The sequence below is a fragment of the Otolemur garnettii genome, unplaced genomic scaffold (assembly GCF_000181295.1).
Source record: "Otolemur garnettii isolate 467f Iridium unplaced genomic scaffold, OtoGar3 scaffold00015, whole genome shotgun sequence".
NCBI classification, from domain to species: domain Eukaryota; kingdom Metazoa; phylum Chordata; class Mammalia; order Primates; family Galagidae; genus Otolemur; species Otolemur garnettii.
In genome coordinates, this window is record NW_003852410.1 from 23,916,178 (window position 1) to 23,930,434 (window position 14,257).

A 14,257-nucleotide genomic window follows, 5' to 3' on the forward strand; every position below is an offset into this window, starting at 1 on the left:
GGAAGAAGGAAGTAGAAGAGGAGGCCGGCCCGTGTGATTCTATGTAAGAAGATCACTACTATTGATGGCTTTGAAGATGGACAAAGAGGACCACAAACCAATGAACATAAGCAGATTCTAAAGGCTGGAAATGACAAGAAAAAGGAGTCTTCTCCAGAACCTCTGGAAAGGAACAGAGCCCTGCCAACCCCTTGATGTCAGCCCATTACATGTACGAGGAGTCTGAGGCTCAGAGATGTTGAGGCACTTTCCTAGGATCATACAGCCTGGTTCTAATATTTGAATCTAGTCTGACTCTAAGCTGATGATTATGTGATGATTAACCTGGCTTCAGATAATTTACACATTTGCTTTACATTATAAAGCTAATGCTACCAAGGCCTAAAGATGCAATCTAGCCCTCAGCTCCCAAGACAAATGAACCTCAGGTCTCATTGGCGGCATTGTCTGTGTTGATAAATGCACTCCTGGGGAGGGGGCGCATGTGACCTCACACTGCTAAGTTCTGTGGATATATACATCATTATTAACTATGCAATTAAAGAAATTATTAACTATGAAATTTAATAGAAGGTCTGGGAGCTATGTGAGAAAGAGAGATGAAGATTAACAAAGGACTTGTAAAAGAGCAGGCCTAATGCACTGAGGGCAATGTCTTGATTCTATCAAATTCTAGAATTCATGTGATAGCAGAGATCAATTGGAATTAACTCTCTAAAGAGACTGAGGGAGAAAGTATTTGGGAGAAATCTCTGGTCATAGGAAAGGAGGGAAAACATTTAAAATTAAAACTAACCGCTCAGTTTGTATTGTGCTTTTCTTGTGTTTGCCACATTGACATGAGAGCAGGTAACATGTCACACCAGACTGTTTCTACTAAGTTGGGAGATGACTGTCAGTTCCTATGAGCCAGTGAGTCTAGTTCACAGCACAAGCCAACAGGGGTCCTCAAAATTTTTAAACAGGGGGCCAGTTCACTGGCCCTCAGACCGTTGGAGAGCCGGACTGCGGGCCCTGGGACAAGTCGGCTGCTAAGCAGGACAGGCAGTGGCGGCAAAAACACCCGGGGGGCTGGATAAATGTCCTAGGCGGGCTGCATGTGGCCTGCAGACTGTAATTTGAGGACACCTGAACTAGACCCTCTTAAACTACAAGTGGTTAGGCAATCAATATAGGAATAAAATGACAGGCTCAAAGGCAGCCAGCCACCAGGAAACCTATTAGACTTCATACCATCACCTTCTAGTGTTTTGTTCAATACACCAAATAGTGGGAAGCTGCCTATTTAAAGTAAATACTCAATTAGACTTAAAATAGTTAAAGTTCACTCCATTCTCATCTTGGCCTTTTTATATCCAATGTATATTATTCACAAAGGTGAATTTCCAGGTGGGACTGGAGGAGCTGGAGCCTTTCATAGAAATGTTGGCTGCCAGCAGGTCCTGAAAGGCTTTCAGCCAAGTCCTAAATTTAACCCAGCAAAGTCTCCTTAGACTTCAAGTCAGGCATGTTAGGAAATCATTTACTCAACTCAACTTTCAGCCATCTTAGTGACTTAATTAACTTATTCAGTGAATTGGTCTGACATCATTCATGTTGGCAAATGATTTTGAAAAAAATTTCCTTCCAATTGTTAGGGACTCAGCATTCCTAAGGAAGAGTAAATGCAGCTCTTGATTGATGGTCTGGGTCTGTATTGACTGGCAAAGGAGATCTGGCTTAAAACACAACAGAACCACTGCGGTAGCACTGTGTGGGCCAGCACGGTGGTTTAGAGCAAGAAGTTTTGGACACAGAGAGATTCGGATGTCTGTGTCCAGTGGGTTCTACCCATGTCTAGCTCAGTCATCTTGAGCAGATTACCTAATCTTTATGAACTTCAGTTTTCCTATTTCCTCAATGAGTAAATAGCATTTATGAGCATTAAATAGGAAAATGGATATAAACTGTTTAACGTAGTTCTCTGAGCAGAGTAGATATGCATAGTTAGCAGCTATGAAAAGCCATTTTTTATTAAGGAATGTGCTCACAGGATTTTGTCATCAAACTTCTCTGAACTTGGGTTTTCTAAATTTTTCCACAGGCGTAATTCTAAAACCTATTGTCTAGTGTTGTTATGGTTAAACACAAGCTGCTTAGTTCAGTGGCTGGCACACTGTAGGCACTAAATACATGTTAGCTATTACTTTATATTTTTTATTAAAATTGTTATCTTTGTACCTCCAGATAAAATCACATGGCATATTGGGCTGAATTTATGTATATGCTGGGTGCACTAGGGAGTTAATGAAAAAAAATCTTAGGACTAAAAGAGAATTTTGGTCAAGGTGTTTGACACTGTGGACCTCAGTGTGGCAGACACTGCTGGTGGCCCACCTGTCCTCTAAGAACTGCTAGTGAGCACACATCCCTAATAAGCTCCACCTGCCAGCACCTGTGCCACTGCTGGGCGCTTTCTCCACCTGCTAGAGCTCATGTCCAGGGGGGCTGCAAGTGCCAGGGAATAATCACGCTCCACAGTGGCCCTAATTCACTGACCAACAGGAGTGGGTGGATAAACACCGCAGCTCTTCCCCCATTGTGATGGCTGTGGGTGGTGTTCCGCTGGGCGCTTCATATCCTCCCGCGGGATGGAGCCTAGTTCCTCACAGCTGTAACCTTGTCCATTATGCAAGATTGATTGGCTTCCTTCTTTCCCTTCCTTGGTTCACTTCCCCAACCGCCTACTTATACTTAAATTCTTGTCTCAGAGAGAGTTAGCTTCTGGCAGAAATCAATTTAGGACACTCTTTCAAATGCGGACAACGGCGCCTAGCTTTTTGCAGGACTGACAAAGGATCAAATGAACTCTGAAATGGTATGACCTTTGACCAGCACAAAGTAAGTGCTGTCTATAAGTGAAGACTATCATTCTTCTGTCACTATTTAAGCTTTCCCCAAACCAATATTTGCCACCGGAGAACCAGCCTGAGCTGATGCTGAACACTAATGGGGCCCCCATCCTAAATTGGGCTGCCATATTCTCTTTCCACGCCTTCTGGCACCCATCTTATACACCAACTCCTCCAACTCTATTGCTCACCTTCATGCCATCCTGTTTTATTTCCTCAATATTGAGTTTCTTTCTTTTTTTTTTTTTTAACTCCCTGCATTGCTCTTTTTGCTCGACACTGGTGGTAAACTCCACGAGCCACCAGGGCTGTGTCTATCTTCTTCAAATCTATATCCCCAGCACCTAGAATAGAGCTTGGCACTTGCCAGTAAATAGCTGTTGAATGAACTGATGAGTTAATTAATCCATTATTATCAACTCCATTTATAGAAAGTTGCAAAAATAAAATACATACAGCCCCAAGTGGTCTTTCCCCCAGCCTTCCCCAGTGGTAACATCTTGTCTAACTGTAGTATAGTATCAAACCAGGAATCTGATAGGAGGATCTTATCAAAGTGAATATTGAATCACATCGTTGCCCTGTGTGTTTGCCCGATGGCTCCCCACTTCCCTTAGAATTTTAGGCCTCCCCTAATCTGGCTTTCCCAATTCTGCAGTCACAAATCCTGACCTTCCCCTTATGTGTCCAGCCCCGCTACCTTTTTTCTTATCAGTCCTTCAAAGACACCGGGTGGTCTCAGGTTGTTGGATGCAACTTCCCCCCAGGTTGAAATGGTCATTAGGTCATTAGGTCAAATGGTCATTAGGACCATTCATCATGTCATGGCTTACATGTCACCTCTTCGGGGAGACTTTCACTAACCATCTTATTCACTCCTCCCCACTCTTTACCCTTGTGTCTTTTTTGAAAGCATTAACAAAAATTTATTCTTATGTACTTGGCTTACTTAGCTACTATTTGAATCTTCCAGTCTTCAGTGGAAGCTCCCAAGACATCAAGAACTGTATTTTGCTCACCTCAGTGCAATTAGAAATTTGGCTTATAAAAACTTAGGCTTATGTAAATGTGGAGATTTATACCTCAACATTCAATAGCCAACTGGCTGTACCGAGTTACATCTAGGCCAGGTTACCTCTTGTCATCATCCTATGAGGTAGGATTATCTGCAGCCCCATTTCCAGATTAAGGGACAATAGTAACATTCATTGATCACCATAGTAGGTGATTTTGATGCCCTCTATTGCTGTCCCTTGGTCAGCCTCTCATTTTCTGGCTGATGTTGACAGTGACCTCCCCCATGCATACACCCTCTAGGACTTCCCCTTATCCTTCCTGGAGAACACTGTCACCAGAGATTGGGGAGGGGATGGCAGTGATAGGACTCAGGCTAGTTCCCTTGTCCCTTCTCCCAGCCCCATTGCCTGATAGATATTAGGACTTTATTTGGCCGAAGTCCTAGAAGCCCACTCAGTCTACAGTAAGTACACTTGGAAAGGCAGACAGGTTACACCACTGCAGGTGGTGAGGGTTGGTAGGTAAATTACTCCAGCTTCTGCTCCTTGATGGATGATTATTGGAGCCATGTGAACACCAGTCAGATTCCGAGGAAACTGAGCTCCTACTGCCTTCATCAGTAATATCACAGACACATCCTTTGATTGCCTTTCTCTCCTTCCCTGTCTCATTACCTCCCTACTCCCTCACTCCTGCCTCTTGAGATCACCTCCTAAACAAATCGCCTGCACTCAGCTCTTGTCTTACGCCCTGCTTTAGGGGGAACTCAGACTGCGCCTACTGTGTACCAGAAGCTGTTCTAATTCCTTATACAGTTGCATGGCTCACCTTGATGTCAACCATGTGAGGATATTACTGCTATCCTCATGGTGGGGATGGAGCAACTGAATGAATGAGAGATTAAGTGTCTCTCCAAAGGCATTTGTTGACCTGTGCACATTCTCACAGGGTGGAAGGTAGTCCCTGGGATGTTAACCCTCCTACATTTCCAGGCTGTGCTTGCCTGGAGGCTGTGGCTTCAGAAGAGTCCCAGAGCTTTGGAGCAGGCATGGAGGAGGAAAAGGGAGAGTCCAGTACATGGCAGCACAGTGATTCCCAAGCAGGTGGTCTAATTCCAGAGCCCACCCTTTGTCTTGCGTGCTTCCTCCCCAGGAAACAAAGGCTCAGTAAGGTGAAGGCACACCTGAAACCTGACTAGGTGCGTGTAGCTGGGATTCCAAACCTCGTCTGCAGGACACACAGACCCAGGCTCACCTGCTGCACCGACTACTCCTATTTTCTTTTCTTTTTAAGGCCAGATATGCTACTCTTTTCTTGAAACCTGAAGGAATAAATCAATTTGGTAAAAACCCCCACTGGATTACAGCAGCTCTCTATTGCAAATCTGCAGTGGACTGCGGAAGCCTATCTCTATCTCAAGCGGGGCAGGTAGTGTTTTCCATTTACCAGGGTCCCAAGTGTACTTTGGAACTGCTAAGGCAGGTAAAAATCACAAGTGATTATGAGGATTTCTGTGCTTTGGGGAGTTCATGGCAGTTTATGAAGCTGAGGCCACTCTTCTCCTGGGCAGTGCTGAAGGAAGCAGTCAAATCCAGCCACTACCTGAGAAAAGCTGGAAGGTGGAGGGGAAAGTCAGGTCACTTTCCCTCCTCCGTTCCCAGCTCACCGCCTAGTAGATGTTATGAATTAAGGTTTATTTCCTCATCCTTAAAATGTTGTCTCATCCTCTGATAATCCATTCTCTACCCTGCAGCCATGGAGATCCTTTCAAAATGCTAATCTCATCCTGTCCCTCTCCTGATTAAAAACTCTTCAATGCTTTTCCCTGACTTCTTTAGGATAAAGACAGAATTCCTGATGAGGCCTCCCAACAGTTTCACCCAGGCCCCCACTAGCAGCCACAGTTCCCACAAAGCCTGCCTTGCTCACGGATCTCAACCCCACGTACCCAGGCTGCCACCTACCATCAGAGAGCTTAGCCAGGCTGTCCCCTGCAGGGAGCATGTTTTCTTCTCACCCTGTCCTTGCTAAGCCCTGTACAGTTTTCAGGTCTGAAGTTCCCTGACTTGTCCCTAACTAGCTTAGATCTCTCTGATAGATATTTTTGTGAGACCCACGCCTCTCTTTTTTGGGTACAGCACGATTGGGGTAGGATTATTTTAACACCTGTCTCCCCTAGTAGAGGGTAAGCTAGTTAGTGTAGGATCTGTTTCTGCTTTTGCTCACTATCATATCCCCAGTGGCTGGCAAAGTGATGGATGTATACAAATTCTGAGAGTGGTGGAATGGGTGAATGAAGCACATCGGGCTCATGACACAAGGATAGAGAGAGAGATTGGAAAACACTGTATCTAACCTTTGTCCTTTCATTGCTGAAACCATCTCGGTTCTACACTTATAATTATTTTACCATTCCGCCAACATTGTATGCAATAACTTTATTAAGGTCAAATAGATATCACAATACAGATTTATCCAGCAAGATCCAGAAATCGGTTACAGATATCATCTAAGACACAAGGCTGTTTTGTGCTAAAATGCTTCCAACATCACCAGTCACACAAGGAGTTTATACATTGGTAACAACTTTTATCTGGAAATACAGATGCTTGGCTTTTCTTCTCTGTTGGGCCATGGTATCTCAATCGAATTAAAACACAGAAGAGAAGATCGATATTTTCTTGATAATGAATACATGCTGGGGGATATTTCAAGAAAAACTTCTTTGGGATAGAGAATGGCACATGGGAGCCATTTTCAATTCAAGAGTTACACTCAAATCATTAGTAATTAGGAAGTTTAGCTATGACTTGAAAATTTTTAATAATAGATCAAGGAACATATTAGCTTTACAAATGAATAGGATTCAAAAGTTTAGCTGGTAAATATTAGGGAAAGAATATCCTTCATACATTAATACTTGAGCATGGCAGCATCTTGTCTGTGGTCCCTCTATCTGCATCTCCACTATGCTAAGAAAACACTCCATAAACACAAACAGTTATTGGGCCGTATTGTTTATGGGTCACATGATAAGCGGCACAAAACACCATAGAAAGGTTACAAGAATGTGAAGATTTAGCTAAGTAAATAGGATAAGTATTGGGGAGTTACCATATGTTTCACTGAATGTCTACTAACAGGGAATAAAAACCCACATCTTGGTTACAGTGCTTGAGTAAAGCCAGACAAACAAATTCACAAAGTATACAAATTAGTGAATATATTTCTTTAAACATCCATTGAACAGATTCATGGTGCAAACTGGAATTTTCACAAATGCTGTAGTTCTGATGTTCCTTTTGTGAGAAATCCTGATTCATGCACTAAATCATATGAGCACTGATTTGTCAAGTAAAAAAAAAAAATACGGTGTAATTGTCTGAAACAAATACTTAGAGACTCACAGTTCTATAGGGCCTAAAACTAAAAATCTGTAAGACATGCATGTTGGGACACATCAAATTATGTTCTAGAAATCATTGTAACATCTTTTGCATCAAAATGCATAGGAAAACTCAACGCTATTTAATTCTCTTTATGCATATTATATATTAGAGACGTTAAGCTACAAAATGTTTCTACTATCTCAACACACATACAAAACGACCATAAAAGTATCTGTGTATATAACAAGGTACTCTCCAATTAACTATCTATGATGAATAATATATTCCCTCATGTCATCTCATCTGTAAGTACCATTTATCACAGCCTAGACCTTTCTGCCTTAATGAGGGCTACAGATCTTGGATTTACATTCAATACTCTCTGCATTAATAATTGATTGAAACTCTTAAAAAATTCTTCTGCCACTGAAACTGGGAAGTGGTGAAGCTATCTCCAGAAAAATGCAAATGCTACTCAGCTAAATCTGATTTGTAAAGGAAGTGGGGCCAGTAGACGGTTGGCCGTACTCATCTGAGGATGGCCCCAAACTCGCCTGCTGGCTATACCCACCGCTGGACCCATAGCTATCTTGGTTGTAACCACCTTGATTATAACTGCTAGAATGCTTCTCCATTGGGTCTGAAAGGTATCTCTGTCCCGAGGAATGCCAGCCGGTCTCCTTGAAAACAAACCATATGTTTCCAGCCCAGAGAATAAAGTTCAAGAATCCAAAGACCTGAAAGAGAATCAAAGGCAATGAATTGATAAGACGAGACAAAAGCCCTACGAAAAATCTCAGTTTCAGAAAAAATCCTTCACAAAACAGAAGATTACTTTTGCTTTAATATTGATTCCTCTTCCGAGTTTTCATCTGGAACCACTACTTATTTAGAATATCAGATCTTTATTAAAGGCACTACATGTCAGGCACTGCATAACTGGCTTTATGTGTATCGATTTACTTAGTCTAAGAATCAAAGAAGAAGGTGCTATGATTATATCCATATTAAAGATGTGGAAATTCTATCCAACATTACATGGCCTGGTGAGTACAAATCTGAGATTCCAGCTGTGCTATAGCCTGAACCCTGATATAGTCATCGTCATCTCCCTAAATCTTACACATCATGAAGTAGTCTCCATGGTGTGTGAGAGTGTTTTCAAGGACAGAGGGTTGAGTATTTTCACTTTAATAATGGTGCATTAATTTTCCAGGCTACTTTCTCTTTATGGTTAGAAATACTGTTTTTTCCATTTATTATAATTATATAAAGAAAGTGAGTCAATTTAAAGAAAAAATATGAATAAAGCAATGGTACCAGAACAAGCACAAGCATGACAGCATACATCAGACCTGACTCTTTGCATAGCTGCATTTTCTGTGCCTCTACATTCAGAAACAAATGCTGTAACCAGACTGTGAGGAAAGTGCAGGTTGCTGAGAAGTATGAAATGTTTTCTCAAGAACTGTATATGAGACATTCCTATGGAAATTCCTCTTACTCTCTAGAAGGGTACTAGTGAGTCAGAGGACTGAGTGTTGCTTCTCTAGGGCCTAAATGTTTATGAATACAGAACTATTTGCTGTTGCAAGGGGCCCAAAGAGGTCCTCATCACATGGCTTGCTCTGTAGCCTTTTCTTTTCTTTTTTTTTTTTTTTAGAGATATAGTCTCACTTTTTCACCCTCAGTAGAGTGCCATGGTGTCACAGCCCATAGCAACCTCCAGCTCTTGGGCTTAGGTGATTCCCTTGCCTCAGCCTCCCGAGTAGCTGGGACAACAGGTGCCTGCCAGAAATGCCCGGCTATTTTTTTGTTGCAGTTTGGCTGGGGCTAGGTTTGAACCCACCACCCTTGGTATATGGGGCTGGCACCCTACTGACTGAGCCACAGGTGCTGCCCTTGTGCAGCCCTTTCCAAGGCTGGCTGGTTGACTTGGAAATGAATCACAGGCAGTCTGTTTTAGCAGTCTCCTGTTGGAGGGGTGTTACAGTAGTATAATGCAAAGCTGTGGTAACATAAAAGTGTTCTTAGTCACCACTCCAGCAGAACACTCACCAATCAAAATGGACTTTGGCAGTAGCCACAGTTCTGGAATATGGTGCTGAAAATCTCTTACTTGGTCAAAATTTATCCCTTGGTTTCTGGATGGTGGAATGATCCAGAGTGCCAGGTGAGTGGTAGTGGGGAGGGGATATGGATATAATTAAGACGTAGGCCTTCGGGCTTGAAGCAAAGACTATTTAACAAAGTATTTCAATATTTTAGGGGCAAAGTAACTGAATATCAGTCTTGGAGCAATCTCTTTGGGCTTTGGAATCAGAGTGGCCTGGGCATGGTACTTTCTTACTCTGTCCTGGGACAGGCATTTAGTCTCTGGACTTCTGGACTTCAATTTCGTCTCCCTCCCTCCCTCCCCTCCTGTCTTTTTGTCTTTCTTTTATTTTTTATTTTTTTGAAGACAGGATGTCACAGCCTCTGCTGTGGGCCAGGCTAGAGTGCAGTGGTGTGATCATAGCTCACTCCAGCCTTAACTGCTGGGGTCAAGCAGTCCTCTCACCTCAGCCCCCCAGTAGCTGGGACTGCAGGTGCCCACCCCCCTGCCAAGCTATTTTATTCATTTACTTTTTTAGAGATGAAGTCTTGTTAAGTTACCCAGGCTGGTCTTGAACTCCTGGACTCAAGTAATCCTCCTGTTTAGGCCTCCCTCCTGGGATTACAGGCATGAGTCACTGCACCCAGCCTTGCTTTTGTTTTTCTAGTGTGAAACAAAGACAAGAATTCCTCCTTTTAGGGATAGTTTGGGAGGATTAAAGAGGATCTATGTTTTAAAGTAGCTAGTGCCAGTCACAGTAGCACATACTTACTAAACGGCAAACTATACTCCGACTCACTTTCTAAAATATTTCTGCTAATTGGATTTTGTTAACTCTTACACGCAGCATAAATTGAAAGGAGGCTTTGAGAGTGAGACTGTATTTTTGAGAGGTGACAATAGCCAAAACCAAATAACTAGCTTGCCTAACTGATCTAATTACAGACTGGTCTGTGCACACCTCCCTCCCTCTCTCCCTTCCTTCTTCCTTCTCTTTTATTGCAACCTCTTTCCTGCCTTTAACATTCACTGGGCATCTCTTTTGTGCCATACTCTAGGAGGCTACCTGCTGAGGGAGAGACAAAACATAAATAAAGTATAATAGTGGCTTGATCAAAATCACATAATCACTAATAAAACTCTAATTTACATATAGAGCATTTAAATTATGTATACATTAACTAGGACATTTTCCATGAAAAGGGAGATATTGATTACATTCCAACTTTGTACATCAATACATGAGTAGAAAAATTATCAAGGAATCTTTTCTTGATATGAAGAGAATGGAACTGCCCAGAGATGTAATTTTATTTGTTTCCGGTCTCTTGATGGCTCTCCTTCCCCTGTGACTACTTTTTTTCTCAAAAAGGGACACTGAAGAAGAACCTAGAAATCAGGGAAAAGCATGTTAAAAGTAGGAACATAAACAGGGCATTCCCATGGGCATATTTAAGGAGGACCGATTCCTTACTCCCTCGTTTCAGAGGTATCTATCACAGACATCTTGCTTGGCCATTTGGACCATTTTAGGGGCCCCCGGTCCCCAGAATCTTTCCATGCCATTTTGTTGCAACTGAAATTAGGGTTGGGATTTTGATTCAAAATTAGATATGGAGACAAGAGAAAGATTGAAAGAGACTGTACAAAGCATGATAAAGGATGGGGAGATGAAATGCAGATTATTTAAAAAGGTGCATCAAGATTGTCTGGAATAAAGGCGGAGAAGAAGTAGAAATTATGAATAAAATAGTTATATTCAGTGACCTTTAAGAGAAATCGAGAAACTAAAGAGCATTATTCCTCCCTCCCCTTTTCAGGTTGCATCACTGTACCAATGCATTTTGGTAGCAGCTGTCAGATGAGACTTCCGAGCATTTGCCATGAAGCTGGCATTTTGCTAAGTGTTTTTTGTGGATTATCTCAGTGAATTCTTTCAATAGTTTTGTGAACTACTGTACAATTATCCCCATTTTGCACCCAATGGAACTAAAGTTTAGAGAACTTAATTAATTTGTCCAAGGGTAGTCAATTATTCAATAGTGGAGCTAAGATTCTTGAAGGCTGACAGACTAACTCCAAAATTATGCCCTTCACCCGTTTGAGTGGCAACAGAATTAGGAGAGTTTGGTTCGAGTTCTAGCATTGCTGTCACCACTTAGGAAACTTTACACAAGTTCCCAAACCTAAGCTTCCTGTATTTGTAGTTATCTGGATATCTCACCTGCTTTTTAGTGTTATTGTGAAATTCTAGATGCCAGAGTGCTTTGAAGAAAGTAAACTTGTTACTAAACTTAGAAAATACGTCTATTATTCCCTGACCCATTTTCTTGTTGACGACATCTATTGTGGTATGTCTGGCTCCTTCTCCAAAACCTACATTTGCCCAGCCGAGTGAGGTTCTATGAGCTAAGTTTCTACTATATGATTCTCCAAACCCCCATCCATAAGTGATGGGGCAGAGGTGGGCATCTGGCCTAAAGTGGGCTAGTGAGACTCTCTCTATCAGAAATTGGGAATTGAACCTGAGTGATTTTAGTGCAGTGTAAGCTGTTTCTTTACAAAGAAATATAAACTTAGAAATTATAGAGTAGCTGTCTTCAGGTATGTGTACAGAAAAAAAGATAATTTCCACCTAAAAAGAAGGAATAATGTAATAGGAGTGCAGAAAGAGAGATAGATGAAGAAAGAAACAGAGGTAAGGAATGGGGGATGAAAACTGTCCAGTTTCCTGACACTCTTCCAGTTCTCCGCCATGGGTTCTGCCCCAGGAAGACACATTTTTAGTGTTTTTCCAGTTATTTTCAGGTTTTTCCTAAGCTAATTCAATATGATTTGAAGCCAAACAAATATGTCATAAAAAATGTCACGTTTTGATTGATTAATATCTTCTCCCTTGCTTTTGGTAACTGAAATCTGATTTTCTTTGCAAAGCCACGTTGCAGGCAAAGGGCTTGTGTTCCTTGCTGGAGCTTTGCATCTGAAGCAGAGCGATGCAAGGTTCTGTAACACTTCCCACCAATGGCAATTCAAGGATCATTCTATGGTATTGGACCTCTAGAACGCTGGTTCTGCTCTAGATTCTGCTCTTTATAGAACCAGTTTATGCAGGTCTCTTCAAATTTATGAGCTACTTAATATCCTTGCACAGACTCTTTTTCCTGGTGAAATTAGAGCTAGTTTCTGTTACTTGTACCCAAATATTCTAATGCATGTAGAAATTGGTACTAGAAGTGGGGTGCAAAGAACAGACTTTAGAGATATGAGGATCATTTCTTTAGCCAGTTTTCATTTTAAGCCAGTCACTAGGAATTAGAAGACTCTTTACTGATATGGATAATACATAATACTTTAATGCCACTGGGTCTGTCTTTCACACATATCACATTATTTGGTTTCAATTCATTTTTCTTTTTGATTTTAGGAAACACATTGCATTGATTTCATTATTTTTCATAATTCACAAGTCATTTTCTAATCTAAAAAATTATCAGAGACATCAGAAGTAGAATTAAAAACACCATGCAGGATGTCATCATTTATTAGTATGTTAATTATTTATTTATTTATTTTGGGACAGAGTCTCACTTTGTCGCCCTTGGTAGAGTGTGGTGATATCACAGCTCACAGAAACCTCCAACTCTTAGGCTTTAGCCATTCTCTTGCCTCAGCCTCCCAAGTAGCTGGGACTACAGGTGCCTGCCACAATGCCCAGATATTTTTTTGGTTGTCGTTGTCATTGTTGTTTGACAGACCTGGGCTAGGTTTGAACCCACCAGCTCCAGTGTATGTGGCTGGCACCATAGCCGCTGAGCTACAGGCGCCAAGCCTAGTATGTTAATTATTAAACTAACAAACACATCAAGGAATTTTATCTTTGTCCTCTTAAATCATGACATCAGCATTAGCATAACTTTCACTAAAGAAGCTACAGAGTTATAACTATATACATTAATGTATCCATCTATAGATGTGGCCAGTGTTAAGTAAAAAATGACTGTGGGACCCAAATGCACAGTTTATTTCCATGGTTACTATTTCACCAAGGTAGGACTCACAGTCAAATCAGCGAAGCAATCCTTTTTCCTTCATAAGTACCTTTCCAGATTGAATTTCAGAAAGCTGTAGAAATACAGGTTAACCTTGAAGCAAAAGGTTATTTTTAGGGTTTTGCTAAAGAAAGTTGTTCCTTCAGCAAACAGTGCTGAGTCTTCTATTCTTTGAAAACTACTGCTTTTTTTACTCCCATTATAGCTTATGTCTTTCTCAGACACAGCACCTTTCTTTGGAATAACACAGGTTCTTATACTTATAAATTACAAATCCAATTTAGCATTCCTGCTAACTGTCAGATTTTCTCTCCTCCCGTAAAAGCCATTCGCAGGATGATAGTATTTGACTTTGTTCAGCTAATATAATACAGCCTTTCTGAAGTTATCAAACAACTAAGCTGGGAGCATGGAGAAAATTTTAAAATTATCATATCTATTTTAAGTACTTTTTTGCACCGTGTATTTCTTTTTGTACCCCACTGGGTCTGTGTATTTTTCTCTAATCCTTGGATAGAACTCTAACTACACGTGGCTGGAACCATGTTTTCTTCTCAGGAATTTGTACGCCATCAAATATTCCTTCTAACTTCTGGCAAGCTTCAGCCTTAAAGTTCAGATTTTATATTTGCTTCTGGCTTAGTGTTTCAACTGGACTGTCATCTAAGCAGCAGCTGCTAATAATACCTGCTGGGATCTTATTAAGAACTCCAAATTGGCAGCATTAAAGATGATAGGTTCTGACAATAAAAAAGCTGGAGTGCCCAGTGGTTATATTGCATCTGAAGTGGACTGTCCCCCCCCCCCTTTTTTTTT

At 41.3% G+C, this 14,257-nt stretch overlaps 1 protein-coding gene across 2 annotated transcripts in view; it reads right to left on the reverse strand.

The window, feature by feature from the left end:
- Positions 1-6,331: 6,331 nt before the first annotated feature.
- SYNPR (synaptoporin) overlaps positions 6,332-14,257 on the reverse strand; it is a 361,119-nt gene continuing 353,193 nt past the window's right edge. The window contains exon 5 of one of the 2 annotated variants that reach the window (XM_003785523.1): positions 6,332-8,034. In XM_003785523.1, the coding sequence (XP_003785571.1) occupies positions 7,777-8,034 (258 nt within the window). In that variant the 3' untranslated portion in view covers positions 6,332-7,776. The remainder of the gene's footprint in view (positions 8,035-14,257) is intronic. The other variant, XM_003785524.2, reaches the window with a different exon arrangement.